The sequence below is a fragment of the Elephas maximus genome, chromosome 15 (assembly GCF_024166365.1).
Source record: "Elephas maximus indicus isolate mEleMax1 chromosome 15, mEleMax1 primary haplotype, whole genome shotgun sequence".
Taxonomy (NCBI): Eukaryota; Metazoa; Chordata; class Mammalia; order Proboscidea; family Elephantidae; genus Elephas; species Elephas maximus.
This window is the reverse complement of record NC_064833.1, coordinates 43,934,401-43,951,077: the sequence shown is the minus strand read 5'-3', so window position 1 is coordinate 43,951,077 and position 16,677 is coordinate 43,934,401. Positions and strand designations below refer to the sequence as shown.

Sequence of the window (16,677 nt, the reverse complement as noted above, 5' to 3'; positions counted from 1 at the left end):
GGGAGAGGAGCTGAAGTGATTTTCTGTGGGGTTTAGTTTATCCATTCTTTCCATTCTTTGCTTCTATAGGTCACTCAGAACAGACTCTGAGAATTTAGTTGGAAGGCAAGTCAAGGATAATATGGATTATTGATAAAAGATACGTGGTACCCAAAGGAAGAGAGAAATGTGGGCACGCTAGCTTAGTGAGGTGGATATTAGAACACAGCGCAGGGTTTTTCCTCTATGAGATTCTGAGCTCTTAATCCCTACGTTTTGGGGGTTTCAACACTATCCACCTGCCTTTGTGACATGCTGCCCCGGCTGGTAAAGTGGCCTTTTTTCGATTAAGGCAAAATAAATCCATTTGCTTTGGGGTTGATTTTGGGGAATTTGCTCACAAACTCCTTTGAGATAACGGAGCCACTCTGTGTGTCAACAAAGCTGGGTTGGATGGAACTCACTGCCCTCATTCTTCTACCAAGAAGAGGGGCTCCTACCCTTAGCCAGGAGTTCTGTTTGGACAGCTGGCACCAGGGCTGGCCGTGGCACCCTGGCCTAACTCAGCAGCGTTCCCTGCCCAATTCTATGTTTTCACTGAATGATTTGTATAGAAACTGTCAAAATTGGAACCTAATTTGCTGTGTAAACTTTCACCGAAAACACAATAAAATATTATTTAAAAAAAATTCTACATTTTGCCTTCACACCGGGATGTGTCCCTTCTGCAGAGACCATGTCTACAGTTCTGCCCATTACATCAGCCTGAGCAGTTCATGCTTTTATTTCTATAAACACACACACACCATTTATTCATTCAACACTTTTTATTGCTCAAGGCACAACTTCAGCCTCTGGAATTTGATTGCTAAATTACATTCCAGCATTCTCAGTTGCCAGATGGATCTTTAGTCACTGCTTCCAGTTTTGTAGGAAGCTTCTCCTTTTAGAAAGCTAACAACAGCGAGGAACCTAGGCCTTCGAGGTGTGGAAGAGGAAAGAGCGCAGAATCAATCTTCAGGAGACATTGTGCCTCAGCTGTGTCATCAGCTAGCTAGGTGACCTTGGCCAACTCAGTGAAAGTTCTTGAGGGTCTGTTTCTTCATTTGTAAGTTGGGTGTAATTACCCTTGCCCTCCTCCTCTGTTGTGAGGATTAAAGGGCTGTAACTACTTTGAAGAGTTTTAAAGTACCTCACACATGAGTAATGTTCTTTAGACAATAAAAACTGGAGTGTCAGGGGATGGGGACGACACCGGGTGACACTGTCAGAGGGGGTGACACCAAAATGACTGTCTGTAAAAGTTTTGTGGAGTATCTCAGCAGAAATTTATTATTTTTTATAAAAATATCTCTGCGGTTAGTTATAACAACAAAAACATTTTTCATAAGCACAGCTTACATCGACAAGCCTGAAACTCTATGCCGATTTATTTTTGAACCTTCTAATGTGCTCTGGTCAGAGCAGTCATTATTACCGAATTACGATGATGCTTCAAATCTCGTGGATTCGTCTGCCCACGCTACAAGCACGTGTTGCTTTTGTTGCTGCCCATGTTTTTATAGTCGCAGATTTTGTCAAATTTTCTGGTGTTTTAGCTACGATACTGTGGTAATTAGTATTTATGAACCTATATCAATACCTTTTTTGAGGATGAAGTGGTAACTAAAGGAAAAGAAGGAGTGATAGACGGGAATGGGATTTATGAGTGAAACGTTAGTGCAAAAAACATTACTGAGGGTTCTGCGTGGTCTGGTTTGTACGGGAGGAGGTCCGTGCAGCCAGTGGAAGGGGAGGTCCTGGAGGGAAGAGGGTGACCCCCTGGGTTACCGCACTGGGTGACATCAATCCTAGTGATGCCACTGTGTTTGGGATGTCTGTGGAGAAAAGATCAGCAGCTTAGGAAAATCAAAACCCAAAATATATCAAACAATTCTAAAAATAATGAAAAATCCAGGACACTGTATCAGCCATCTAACCATTCAGGCTTGTGGAAGTTAGAGCTTTCTGGGAGGAGTTTTCTCCTTATCATGGTCTATCCTGAGTATTAGACTATAAAAGGAAAGTTATAAAGGCAGTTTGAACGGATACCTTCTTTAAAAATGAGTTACTTGCATGATTCTCTCCTTATGTGACTATCCAGTCCAGCTCATTTCTGCACTGATGGGATTGTTCACCTCCCTACATTTTCCTCAGGGAAGGATATCTGCAAATCGACCTACCACGGCTGCGAACACATTTGTGTTAATAATGGCAACTCATACACCTGCAAATGCTCGCAGGGATTTGTTCTAGCTGAGGATGGAAGACGGTGCAAGAGTAAGTGATCTGATCTTGTCCCTCTGCTTTGATTTCATTTTGGAGCAACTGCATTTTGGTGTGTTTTCAGGGAACAAATCCTCTCCTCTGTTTCTCCTGTAGGTGTAAATGAGTATGTGTTAAGTACAGCACCTGTGACAAAAACTGTTGGTTTTAGTTGACAGTTTATTATCAGCGAAAAGGCTAGAGCCATCTTGGGCAGAATAAGAGTATCTGGCATGAGGGAGTTAAGGATTGTGCTCTGCTCTGTCCTGGAGAATTACATTCAGTTCTGGGCATCGCACTTTAGGAGGAGAGAGATGGATTAAGGGTTTAAACACAAAAATGTAAAACCACAAAAGTAGCAGAACGAATCTTGGGAGAATTATTTTATAGTCTCAGAGTAGAAGACTCGCACATGAAGCACAGAAGCCACAAATGAAAAAAGGGGGGGCTGGGGAAATGTTGAATAAGAAATTAAAGCTACAATACATTTTTTAACCTCTCAGTTATCAGAGATCGAAAAGTTTGATGATTCCTTCTCTTGGCAATGGTATGTTGTAATAAAAAAAAAAGAAAAAAAATTTTTTTTTTTTTTGTTGTAATAGACAATCATAAACTATCAGTGGGTGTTTGAATTGGTACAACCCTTGGGAAGGCAATTTGGCTGTGCTTTAAATACAGTTCCACCTCCAGGAGTTTATCATACAGATGTGTGCTGTATGCACAAAGCCACATATCTACAATATTTTTGTGTAGCATGATTGGTAGCAGCAAAAAATTGGAAACAAGCTAAATGTCGATCCATAGGAGATTCGTTACATAAATCATGGTACATCTATGCAGTGGGATACTATGCAGCTGTTAAAAGAATGAAGCAGCTCTAGACATACTGATATGAAATTATCCCCCAAATATTTTAGGTGAAAAAAGCGTGGTGCTGAGTGATTTGTATAGTACGTTACCGTATTAGTTTCCTAGGGCTGCCATAACAAATTACTGCAAACTGGGTGGCTTAAAACAACATAATTTATTCTCTCACAGTTCTGGAGGCTAAAAGTCCTAAATCAAGGTGTTGGCAGGGTCATGCTCTGTCTGAAGGCTCTAGGGGAACATCTGTTCTTAGCTTCTGGTGTTGCTGGCAATGCTTGGCATCGCTTGGCTTGCGGACACATTGATGCATTCTCAGCCTTTGTCATCACATGGTGTTCTCCCTGTGTCTGTGTGTCACTTCTCCTCGTCCTGTCAGGACACCAGTCATATTGGATTAGGGCCACCCTGATCACCACGTCTTAACTTGATTACATCTGCAAAGACTCTATTTCCAAATAAGGTCACATTCTCAAGTACTGGGGGTTAGGACTCCAGCATATCTTTTGGGGGGACACAATTTAACCCACAAATTAACCATTGGTGTATTTTGTAAAAGGCTCTCTCTAACATATACATTCTCTCTCTGTTTGCTCTGTATATATATGCATGTGTGAGTGTGTGTGTGTGTATGTATATATATGTGTGTGTGTATATATATGTAAACCTGTTGCCATCGAGTCAATTCCAACTTGTAGTGACCCTATAAGACAGAGTAAAACTGCCCCATAGGGTTTCCAAGGAGCAGCTGGTGGATTCGAACTGATGACCTTTTGGTGAGCCGCCTAGCTTTTAAACACTGCAGCACCAGGGTTGTCTCTCTATATATATATATATATGTATACACACAAATATAAGTATACACATATGTACGCACATACCCTTTTGTAACATTTTAATTTTATTCCATGTGTATTATTTTTTAGAAAATAAAAATTAAAGAGAATTGAGGCAATTCAGAGAGGAGTCTGTACTCATCTCTGTGGGAAATGACGGTCACCATCAGAAACACCACTGGCTCTTGCTAATTAATTAACAGGTCAATAAATGCATCTATCAGCGTATCACAAATTTATTTGCTAATATTTTTATAGCTGCTTTTCAAGGTAATTTTCTTTGCAACCCTATGCATTTGATTTTATGCATTTAAAACTGTTATTCTGAATTTAATTAATGTGATCGTATTATATACTTTAAAATGACTAAAGGGGCAAATTTTTGTCATCTATATTTTAACACAATAAAATTTTAACAGAAAAAATAAAGGAAAGAGTGAGACAAACAAGATTTAAAGGAAATAAACATTGGAGTGAGGAAGTTTAGTACCACGTCAGGTGAGAAATAAAGGAAGGGAATGTGGATCTTTGTAGGAAAAGAAGACTTGAGGTGCCATTCAAATACTAAAATGGCTGTCACCTCAATTATTAGTCTTGATTTATATGACCACAGGGAAAAGAAAGGACACTGGGGAGAAGCCACAGCTCAGCAAGAGGGCAAAGAAGCTTTCTAACCAGGAATGCTCAAGGAAAGTTAGGAGGAACCTCCTGCAAACAATCAGCACGTAGGCTGCTATACTTCCTGGTCCTGCAAGGAAATATCTGGGCACTTCTCCGCCTGACACTCTTCCACTCCACCTGGCATTCTCCTTTCCTGGACAAGCCTCCTGTGCCTCTCTGTGCATGAAGGCTGCCAGTGCTGGTTTTGTTTTGAAAGAAAAAGGATATAAGGAAAAGAGGAGAAAACAGACTCACTGGGAAATTATTCCAGTATTTCTGAAATCTGTTGGACAGCCACAAACATAAAACCTAAGAGTATTTTTTTTGGTTAATTTGGAAACAATTTATGAATGTAAATGAAGCTCAGAACTGGCCTTTTCCTCTTTCACTAATAAAGGATCAATAGGTTGGGTAATGAGGACAAGCACTTAATGGAAAAAGAAAAGAATCCAACCGCCCCCCACAACACACACACACAATTATATTAGCATGTTATACAAGGCCAGGCATGGAATGTGTTGTGTGTTATATCTCTTGCCGTAGACTGTATTTGAAACGAGATCATCAATTTGAGACCTGCAACTTTTTCTTATGTGGTCCTAAATAACAAAAAGTCCCTTCACACCCAGATTGCTTAAGTATTTGCATAAAGCTTTTGTGTCTCCTTTACTGATAACCATCTGAGTTACCCGAAAAGCTCAGGGTAGATAAAGGCTTCACAGTGATAATTCCTTATCAAGTTTTAATAGGTCAGTACGGTACTTACAGGTGTACTCATCAATGGACATCTCATTCATTTATTCTTTCAACATTTATTGAACGCCTATTGTGGGCCGGATATTGGGGTTCAGAAATAAATGAGACATGGTCCTTGCAGAGGAAGGACTTGCAGACTAGAGCGGGTTGTTGTTAGTTGCTGTTGACTTGATTCTGACTCATGGTGACCCCACATGTGCAGGTTAGAACTGCTCCATGGGGTTTTCAAAGCTGTGACCTATAGGAAGCAGATCAGACACACGTGATTAAACAATTACTGTACAGTGTGGAAGGAGTACCGAATAGTCACTAGACTGTGAGCACCTTGGCGTCAGCGATTTTGTCTCTGTCATTGCAGTCCTGCTGTGCCCACTGCCTTGCACAAAGCAGGTGCTCAATAAGTAAATTTTTGTTGAAGAAATCAGTAGTGCTAGGGGCACACAGAGTAACTAATACAAACTGGGTTACTAGGGAAGCTCCTTGGAAGATATGATGGCTGAGCTGTATTTTAAGAATCTGTCATCATTTCCTGCCAGATGACAGCACTGGGGTCGTGTTGCCCTCCTAGAGTAAAGTCATAGGAATCTTTTGGGTGTTTTCAGGCCCTTCAGTATACTTTGGATATGGTCCCTCCAAGACCTGGCTGTCAGTGACCAAAGCACAGCATACACCTGGTTTCCGAGACAATATGCACATCTGCTATGTGTTTTTGCTTGTGAAAAACACAATTTTTTATCAATTTGACAAGTGAAACATAAAGGCAAAAGTGAAAATTATTGTTGCTCACAACCCTCCCTACACCTCTTTCTTACCTGTCCTGCATATTAGCTAAAGAAGAACAAAGGTGGTTCCTCAAAGTGGTTATGCCTCCAATTGAAGCATGATTTTCTTTTATTCTTATGCATAGTCATTTTTATTATTTAGCATCTCAACTTCCCTTTTGTTCTGTAGGATGTACTGAAGGCCCAGTTGACCTGGTCTTTGTGATTGATGGATCCAAGAGCCTTGGAGAAGAGAATTTTGAGATTGTGAAGCAGTTTGTCACTGGAATTATAGATTCCTTGGCAATTTCCCCCAAAGCTGCTCGAGTGGGGCTGCTCCAGTATTCAACGCAAGTTCGCACAGAGTTCACCCTGAAAAGCTTCAGCTCAGCCAGAGACATGAAAAAAGCCGTGGCCCACATGAAATACATGGGCAAGGGCTCTATGACGGGGCTGGCCCTGAAACACATGTTTGAGAGAAGTTTTACCCAAGTAGAAGGGGCCAGGCCTCTCTCCTTACGGGTGCCCAGAGTGGTCATCGTGTTCACTGATGGACGGGCTCAAGACGACGTCTCTGAGTGGGCCAGTAAAGCCAAAGCCAATGGTAATATGGGATGGAGGTGTGGTTTACATCACTCAAGATTCTGGTTTCTAAAACTTACTCAGGGCCACAGCTAGCCAGCAGGGTGAGATTCTTCAGCGAGTGAGGAAAGGCTTCCTGTCAATCACCCTTATACACCTTTACTAAACTGCCACCTAGAGGCCTTTACAGGGCCCCACAGGAGTTAAATAAAAGTACTGTCAGAAAGGATGAGAAAGTCTTGCAGACTGAGTGGTTAGTCTACACACAGACCACATCTGGGTAGGTATGTGCTGTGATTTGCTAACCAGTGTGTGACCACCAGTGAAGAGACTCAACCCTAATCGTACTATTGAATCACAGATAAATACACTCCCGACAGTTCCCAAACACTGGTCTGGTTGCTTTAGAATCATTTCTGGTGGAAACTTCTACTGATATATTTTTTTAAAAAAACAGTATTTCAAGTGAGTACTCTGAAAGTACAATAGCCTCAGGATAGAGAATACTCTTGTGTTTGCAAGAAGAAAATTTAGCTTTTGAGAAAATCAAAATGTTGGAAGAGATTATGACTCTAAGCTCTTGTGGCTCAGTAAAGCTCAGCCTCTTCTCTGAGGTTTTCCTGACCCTCTGTGTTAATGCAGAGAGAGACTTGAGGGCTACCTTAGTTGTACAGATGCGAAGTGCAGCAGAGGAGTAGGCCCTTGGCAAAAGGAAGCCAAAAAGTTAGGATGGTTGGTAGAGACAACGTATGGTGATACCTCTGGATTCCTTGGGGAGATTAGAAAACTTGAGGTTGTGAAGCAGTCTGTTTGGAAGCCACCTTCTTTAAGTGCTTGTAGGGGTACATCCTGTAAGGGGAAAGGAGCCCCTGGGTAGTACAAATAGTTAATGTGTTTGGCTGCTAACCAAAAGGTTTGTAGATCGAATCCACCCAGAGGTGCCTTGGAAGGCTTGGCAATCTAAAAAAATCTACTTCAGAAAAATCAGCTATTGAAAACCCTATGGAACACATTTCTACTCTGACACACATGGGGTCACCATGAGTCAGAACGGACTCAGCGGCAACTGGTTTTATAAGGGGAAGAGGGTATGCACAGACCAGGGCCTCACCCAAGACTTTATGAACTCATGCCTAAATCAAGCCTGGCACATTGTAAGTGCCTGACAAAGACTTGTTGAGTAAATGAACAAAGGAATGAAAGTACTAGCAATCCCACTGATGAATTCTGTGCTTCATCTCAGGAAGACTGGTTCACGTTGATATTCAGTCACCCTCATTGTGAAGGCCATTTTATTGGTATTAGTCCTCACTATTCACTCCTTTTTCCCTAGTCCAAGACAGTGGCAGTTACAGAAAATTTCCTGCCCTGAATCATCTGGTTGGACTATAAAACTGGCCTTTCACGTCCACTTCCTCTACTTCTCTCTAGTCCTGACCAGCTTGCTAGAGTTATGTCAAGCTCCTGAGCCCTTCTAGTCTACGGTATTGGAGGAAGCATGTTGGCCTCCAGAGACCATGGTTAGCCATTTTATTTGTTTCATGAAGATCAATCTACTTTACCCTTTCTTCCATTCAAACTTCCAAAAATGACCCAAAGGCAGGTGGTAGGAGAAATGGATGTTTATTTGGCTCTTGAATCAACAAAATTTATCTGAAATGGAATCCTGTAATGAATTTAACTACTCCTATAGTCCTATAGTGTCGCTATGAGTGGGAATCGACTCGACGGCACTGGGTTCACTGGGTTTATGTGTAGCTAACACGATCTTAAAATAGTAGTTATCCTTTTTAGGAAGTTGTGTATAAAGTCACTGGGCTCCCAGACAAATATGCTGAAATTGGCTATTGACCTTTCACAGACCGAGAACAAGGCATTAAGTCTTGCCCCTTGGCTTAAAGTATGTGTATTTTAAAAAAATCTAGTCTAATGAACTAGCCAGAATAAGTTATCAGTGCTGAAAAATGTTGGAAATCAAGCAGAACTTAAGCTCTTATGGTGCTCTACTTTCAAATGAGTAGTTTAAGGAGGAAAAGCCTAATTTTGTTTGGGAAAAGCCTTTGGTGCAACCTCATATCCCTTTTGAAATCTAGAGCTGATACTTGAGGATTTCCAAAGGGCTACAGATTGTCCTTTTCAGCTTAGCACCTCCTCACAAGGCAGGTTCCTTGGAAGAGGTCCGGGCAGAATGTAGCTTCACCTGGCCCCAGGCCATCTTAAGGTTCCTATCCTGTACCGTAGAGCAGTAGAAACTAGTAGAAACCGTAAATTGACCTGTTTCTTAGAGTTCTTTCAGAAGAGACTCCCATGTAGTAAGCCATAAGGTTAGTGTTCTTTTCTACTTATCCTAAAGGCTAATATTCAGGAAGAAGTTGAAGATTAAGTGACCCTGCCCATAACTGAGCAAGATTGGTGGTATAGCTCCCAAACTCGCCTAGAGGCCTCCCATTCCACTCTTGAATCCTTCCCTTTTGCACACAGAGCCAAAATAAAAATGGTGGAAAAATCAAATGGGAAGTGGACATGGACTTCTCACATCACACCACTCAACATCTAGCTGGCTTTGGGTGCAGTGCACACAACTTCCACACCCTGGGAGCACAACTCTAACACCTTGTTCTTTATTTGCTCTGCACCTTAGGTATAACTCTGTATGCTGTTGGGGTAGGAAAAGCCATTGAGGAAGAACTACAGGAGATTGCCTCTGAGCCCACAGACAAGCATCTCTTCTATGCTGAAGACTTCAGCACAATGGGCGAGATAAGTGAAAAACTAAAGAAAGGCATATGTGAAGGTACTGTAGCTTATCCCTAGGAGACACCTTAGCAAAAAGGAGAGCATGAACCTTTGAACAAGAAATTCTCAATCCATTCCTTCAAAGTGCTCAAGAAAGTGCCTGCTTGGTGGGCCAGGTCAGTGATATCTGAAAACAGTAGGCACAGAAAGAGGATCAGAGGAGAGAGGAAGAGAAGCCAAAAAGTAATGGCTAACAGTGGCTTGAGCACTTGCTCTATGCCAAGCAATATGATAACCTATTTTGTTTAAATAACTCTTTATTAAATTATACTATACATACAGGCATGTGTACGCATCATAAATGTACAGCTCAAAGATCTCCCACAAACCAGTCAGTGTGATGTTTTGACACATCAGCATAATTAATCCTCACATAAACCCTATAGAAATGATAATTTAAAAACAACCATCACATATATCAGGAGAGCTGATGCACAATTTTAGGGTATGCCTGCAATTGGAGCCCTGGTGGTGCAGTGGCTGAATGTTCGGCTGGTAACCAAAAGGTCAGCATTTTGAATCCACCAGCCGCTCCTTGGAAACCCTAGGCAGTTCTACTCTGTCCTGTAGGGTCACCATGAATCGGAATCAACTCAGCGGCAATGGGTTTGGTTTTGCAATTGGAGTGGAAAGGGGTGGTGGTCTTCTCAAGCCCATTGTTAGAAACTTAACGAATGCCTCATCCAGCCCTGCATGTAGTACTTCTGCTTACAGAACATTAGGCTGCCCTTTATAATTTCGATTTTGTTATGGACACAAATTCTCCTTATTCTCTTTTCTCCAGTTCACTACTTGTGCCAGGCTTGCTTGAATACAGCAGTTCTGTCCAAAACCCCATTTTTCCTTTTACTCATGTCCCAGGTTCAGTCACCAGTAAAATCCCAGTCTAAGACATGTGTCTTAATCCTCTAGAAGGAAAGACTAAGGTGGAGAGGGAAGGCCTTTCAGCTTTCTAATATGAGTAGATGTTTTGTCTTCAAGGTGAAATGCCTATAGTGGAACTGCTGCCACCGCACAAATCTTTTCTGCCCTATGTTGTAGACATGACATTTCTGGGGGTATCCTTAAGAAGACTCACTTAAGGGGTCCAGGCTCCTCTGACTAGAACGGACTGCCCTAGAGTGGTCCTGGATTACTGCTATCACCAGTTGCTTTTTTGAATCTTTGGTGGTGCCATACCAAACTTAAATACCTTGGGTTATGGCAAGGAGGTAAGGAGTTGTCCTGAGACCGACTTTCTAAAGGACATACATATGTGGACGACCATCACTCCTTTTGGTATTTTTCCTCTCAGCTCTGGAAGACTCTGATGGAAGTCAGGACTCCCCAGCAGGGGAAATGCCAAAGAGGGTCCACCAGCCAACAGGTAAATTTTAAAAAGTCGTGTTTACAGAATCTTCAGTGGATGCCTCTACTATGGCTTCCCTCCAGATAAAAGTTGTAAAGAAGTAAAAGTGAGATTTATGTTAACTATGGCTTTTTTTTAAACTCGATCATATAGCAAACAGTTGCTCTGTGCTTTAAGCCATATTTGGTAACTAGATCTCTGCTGACAGTCTATTTGCCAGCAGTATTGCCCAAAGTAAAACTATGTACCAAGTGCTAGAAATACAAGTACCTTATTTTACAGATGGCTGTTTTATGGTAAGTGTTAGGCAGATTTGACTTCAGTTTTCCTTCTCTTTACAGAATCTGAGCCAGTCACCATAAATATCCGAGACCTACTTTCCTGTTCTAATTTTGCAGTGCAACACAGATATCTGTTTGAAGGAGACAGTCTTTCACGGTCTACACAAAAACTTTCCCAGTCTACCAAAGCTTCAGGTAATTCCAAGTAAAGTATTACCATAACTTGACACAGCCTTTGAGCTTGTCAGCAAACTTAGCATACAGGAAGAAAGGGAGGAGGAGCCAGGACATAGGATAGAGGCAAGGAGAAGAAAGTGAGAACTAAAAAATAAACAAAAAGAAGCCAAGTAGCCTTCCCCCCTAATCCACAGTAAAGGCCACTTCCAGTGTTGGAAGCTGACACAGCCCTTCCTGGTATTCACTGGATCTGTCTGCGTGGAGAAAGTGGAACATTTCTTTCATTATGGTTTCCTCTATATGCTGATTCCGTCCTATTATTATGTATGTGGGAACTCTGGTGGATTACCCCAAAAAAAAACAAGTGCCGTTTTTGGATTATAGAGTGGATTATAGAGGTGAACATTTTCCATCTGCTTTCTCAGGAAGCCCTCTGGAAGAAAAACATGATCAATGCAAATGTGAAAACCTTATAATGTTCCAGAACCTTGCAAATGAAGAAGTAAGAAAATTAACCCAGCGCTATATCCTTTTCCATTATTATGCTTCTGTGTGGAATGCAGGGAATATTACCAAAACTTCCCAGATATTATGTGTGGGTATATAAAAAAAGAGTCATTTCCATAAAGTCAAGAATAGTGAACTCCAGGAAAGGCTTTTTACTTAAAAAAAAAAAAAGCAGCCTGAGAGGTATTTGAGAGCCAAGGGCACAATTTAGTGTCAAGGGTCACACACTTAGTTGCCACTTGCTGTTTTAGGGGGTTAGTAATAACCCCAGTTGGGGAGAGTCAGCATGCAAAGTAGAGAAAAAAGACTTATTTAACCCCCTCTCTGCTGGGAGGATATTTATCAGGTCTGAAGTGCATCAAAGGTATAGCATATATAGGCAAAGAATGTTGTAGAATGAAGAGGGTTCAAACTCGTCTGAGTACCAAGCCTTTCCTTTAGCTCCAAGCAGCACTGCACTCACATTTGGATTTTGTGTGTAGTTTCTGGAGAGCTGTTTTTATATTTTTTTGGCAGCAGAGATCTTTTATGTCAGCACTCTAAAAGATAAAACATTCTACTGAGGGAACAGCAGGATCCAACGATTCATTAAAAAAATATTACAAATAAAAGGAATGCTTTGGGATAATGGAGAAATAAGGATTCGGTGCTTTTACACTTTGAACACCCCGCCAACTGCTCTGAACTTAAAGTTACAGTAAACTTACTAAAGCTGGCTAATATCTACCTCCATGTGCACTAGTCTATAGGGAAACAGTTTAATTCTGAACCTCCTCTGTGCCAATGGGTTTACATAATGAGGACAACAGCACTTATCAATTCCCTTTCTGAAAACTGGGAATATGCTCCCCTAAATAAAGGAGCCCTGGCGGCACAGTGGTTAAGTACGCAACTGGTAACTGAAAAGGTGGGCGGTTCAAACCCACTAGCCACTCCATGGGAGAAGGATGTGGCAATCTGCTTCTGTAAAGATTATAGCCTTGGAAACCATATAGGGCAGCTGTTTTGTCCTGCAGGGTTGCTATGAGTCAGAATTGATATCAACGGGTTTACTTTTTTTTTTTAATAATCTTTCCTACAGTGGTTAATATAGATGAAGAATCTGGGCTTTCATTCTGCTACCAAGGGAGCAGGTGGAGGGTATTCTGTTTACAGAGAAGACAAATGCTTATTCTAGTGCCCCTCTCCTCTCTTTTTCCCTCCCACACCTCTGAAGGTCATATCTCCTTCACAAAGGCACTTCATAAGAGACTAAGGAATGCGTAAGAGCATAACTCAGAAGTCAAGGCTGCTATTTGTTGGCCTAATCTGGTCCCGTCTTCCTTCTTCATCTCGCTTGTCAAGGCCTAATCCTTTCCTTCTTTCACTACATTCCCAACCTTATCAGTGCTGGCTCCTGGTGGTGTGCTATGACCAACTAATACACAAGCAACAGGGGTGCGCAATGGAATTAAAAAAATTTTTTTAGAAGTTCAAATGGAGCTATTTGACTTTTGATAATGTTTAAAAACTACTTAACCTGAAATAAGTATCGTTAGCAGCTGTTAAAATGAGTTCCTCTAAACTTAGAAACCAGGGTTTTAAAATAACTTAACTGAAATGGAAAAAAGCAAAGGCATTTATTTTTCAAGAGTCCAATTTTTATGTAGATAAATCAACTTGCATTTATTTGAGTGTAAATAAGAGTAGGCAATTCTAATTCTTCTTCCTTAATTTGAGATTTACTAGAAGAAATGACACAGAGAATGGAAGTCCTGGAAAATCGCCTGAGATACAGATGAAGACTGGAAATGCGCTCACGTTTATACTTGTCATTGTTTCAAGGATCACAACAAAAGCAGCTCAGAGCCCCAAAACTCAGGCTATCATGTCAGTAAACATTGTCAAGTAAGGCATAACTAGTACTGAAAAAGCTGGTTTGGCACAGAACAAAAAGGAGACACAAATTTGTATAATTTAGAAAAAAAATCTTCCAGATTTCTAAGATGAGTGCACCAAGTGAGAATAAATAAGCTATGCAAGGTATTTTGTAATATACTGTGGACCTGATTGCTTCTGCCCCTCCTGCATTAGAGTGTTATGATCTCAACTGACTACAAAATAAAGTTTGCACAGTCTTACTTCTGTAGAACACTGGCCATAGGAAAAGCTATTTTTTGTATTGGATTTTACCTTGATGTATGTATATGGATGTATGCATAAAACTGTAGGACATAAGTACTTGTATAACAAGTTGGATTTTTTAATACAATATTAAAATTCACACTTCAGAGAATGCTATTTTGTGTAAAATGCTTAGCAAAATATGTATACATGAGAAATGGCTTATACATGTATGAAAAGATGCTCTCACTGGTCTTCAGGAAAATACAAGTTAATGCAATACCATTTATCACCCATCAGGAGCCCTGGTGACAGCGGTTAAGCACTCACCTGCTAACCAAAAGGTTGGGATTTGAACCCACCAGCTGCTTCGAGAGAGAAAGATGCGGTAGCCTGTTTCCATAAAGATTACAGCCTTAGAAGCCCTATAGGACAGTTCTACTCTGTCCTATAGGGTCACTGAGTTGGAATCAACTGGATACCAGTAGGTTTTTTTGGGTATCACCCATCAGCTTAGCAAAAATTAGTTTGTTTGACCAGTATTGGTAAAAATGTTACTACAGTGTGTAAAAGTAACAAACTAGATACAACCTAATCATCAGAACTGATAAAACTGAGGTGCACCCCATACCATAAAAGTACTCTACATTTAAAGGAATGCATTAAATCTACATGTATACATGGTAGAACTCATAAAGATGAATTTAAAAAACTAATGACAGAATATGTTCAGCATTATCATTTCTGTAAAATTAAAAAAAAAAAAAAAACACATAGCTAGAAATCGCTCGGATACATAAAATATGTACATTTAAGAACAGGAAATGTCCTCTAAGGATATACACCCAAATAGTGGCCATCCCTGGGAAAGGAAGTGGAAATACAGGGTCAAAGGAAATTCAACTATATCATTAAAGGTGTTTCTCTAAAACAAGTAAACTGGAAAAATATTAATAAACTAATGGCACAGTGAGCTCAGGGAAACACTTTAAGCAGCAAGACACACTACAGTAAGACATGGAGATACTAAAAGGACATCCTTCCTGTGGAAGCCACTGTATTTTGGGGTCCAAATAATGCTTTACAACAAACACCCTGTATAAGCTTCCAGCTCCATTTAAATATTTCAAGACATGTTTCCATCTGAATGTCTTTCTAAAAGGCAATGTGAACACTCTTAGGCCTCATCTCATCTGAAAATCATCTGATCCTTTGTCCAGTTATAAAAGTTGTGATTTAAAAAATTTAATTGAGTTTACGTTTTTCAGTCATCCATTCAACCTAGTTGTCTACATGTTTCCATTAAAAAAAAAAAAGAAGTGTTTAAAGCCATGATTTAGGCTGCCATTACTTGTGTTTGTGTACTTTCAGTGGCAGCAAATGCTACTTCAGATTCTGTTATGTCCAGGCTCCCTCTAGTGGCTCAAAAAAAGGCCTACATTCATTGTAACTGAGCTTTCTCCTCGGGAAAAGCATTTCTCCTGAAAACAAAGTGTCTCTAAACAATCCATCAAAATTTACAAATTAATCCAAGATTTCATTTGAGGGTTGTCTTAAAATTGGAAGTAGTTCATTTTTCCTTATTTCTGCCACATATACATCTCTGACATAAAGGCTTTACATTCCAGTTTCACCATTTATGTGACTTTTCCATGCCTTGATTTCCTCATTTATAAAATGGGGTTAACACCCTAAGGAATGAATCCTCAAGAAAACTATTGAAACTAATAAAAGAGTTCGGCAGAGTTTCAGGTTATAAGATAAACATACAAAAACCAGTTGGATTCCTCAACATCAACAAAAAGAACATCGAAGAGGAAATCACCAAATCAATACCATTCACAGTAGCCCCCAAGAAGATAAAATTCTTAGGAATAAATCTTACCAAAGATGTAAAAGACCTATACAAAGAAAACTACAAAGTACTACTGCAAGAAACTAAAAGGGACTTACATAAGTGGAAAAACATACCTTGCTCATGGATAGAAGACTTAATATAGTAAAAATGCCTATTCTACCAGACGCCATCTATATATACAATGCACTTCCGATCCAAATTCCAATGACATTTTTTAATGTGATGGAGAAACAAATCACCAACTTCACATGGAAGGGAAAGAAGCCCCAGATAAGTAAAGCATTACTGAAAAAGAAGAAAAAAGTGGGAGGCCTCACTCTACCTGATTTTAGAACATATTATACAGCCACAGTACTCAAAATGGCCTCGTACTGGTACAACAGACACACAGACCAATGGAACAGAATTGAGAACCCAGATACAAATCCATCCACATATGAGCAGCTGATATTTGAAAAAGGCCCAGTGTCAGTTAATTGGGGAAAAGATAGTCTTTAACAAATGGTGCTGGCATAACTGGATATCCATCTGCAAAAAAATGAAACAGGACCCATACCTCACACCATGCACAAAAACTAACTCCAAGTGGATCAAAGACATAAAGTCTAAAACAGTAAAGATCATGGAAGAAAAAACAGGGACAACCTTAGGAGCCCTAATACATGGCATAAACAGAATATAAAACATTACTAAAAATGACAAAGAGAAACCAGATAACTGGGAGCTCCTAAAAATCAAACACCTATGCTCACCTAGAGACTTCACCAAAAGAGTAAAAAGACCACCTACGGACTGGGAACGAATTTTCAGCTATGACATCTCCGACCAGCGCCTGATCTTTAAAATCTGTATGATTCTGCTAAAA

General features: G+C 40.3%; 1 protein-coding gene across 3 annotated transcripts in view; it reads left to right on the top strand.

The window, feature by feature from the left end:
- The window catches only part of MATN2 (matrilin 2), a 181,010-nt gene extending 165,877 nt beyond the window's left edge, over positions 1-15,133 (top strand). The window contains exons 12-18 of one of the 3 annotated variants that reach the window (XM_049853537.1): positions 2,176-2,298; positions 6,351-6,764; positions 9,384-9,536; positions 10,833-10,904; positions 11,228-11,362; positions 11,770-11,868; positions 13,577-15,133. In XM_049853537.1, coding sequence (XP_049709494.1) covers positions 2,176-2,298; positions 6,351-6,764; positions 9,384-9,536; positions 10,833-10,904; positions 11,228-11,362; positions 11,770-11,868; positions 13,577-13,632 — 1,052 coding nt within the window. In that variant the 3' untranslated portion in view covers positions 13,633-15,133. The remainder of the gene's footprint in view (positions 1-2,175; positions 2,299-6,350; positions 6,765-9,383; positions 9,537-10,832; positions 10,905-11,227; positions 11,363-11,769; positions 11,869-13,576) is intronic. The other 2 variants (XM_049853536.1, XM_049853535.1) reach the window with 2 other exon arrangements.
- Positions 15,134-16,677: the final 1,544 nt, after the last annotated feature.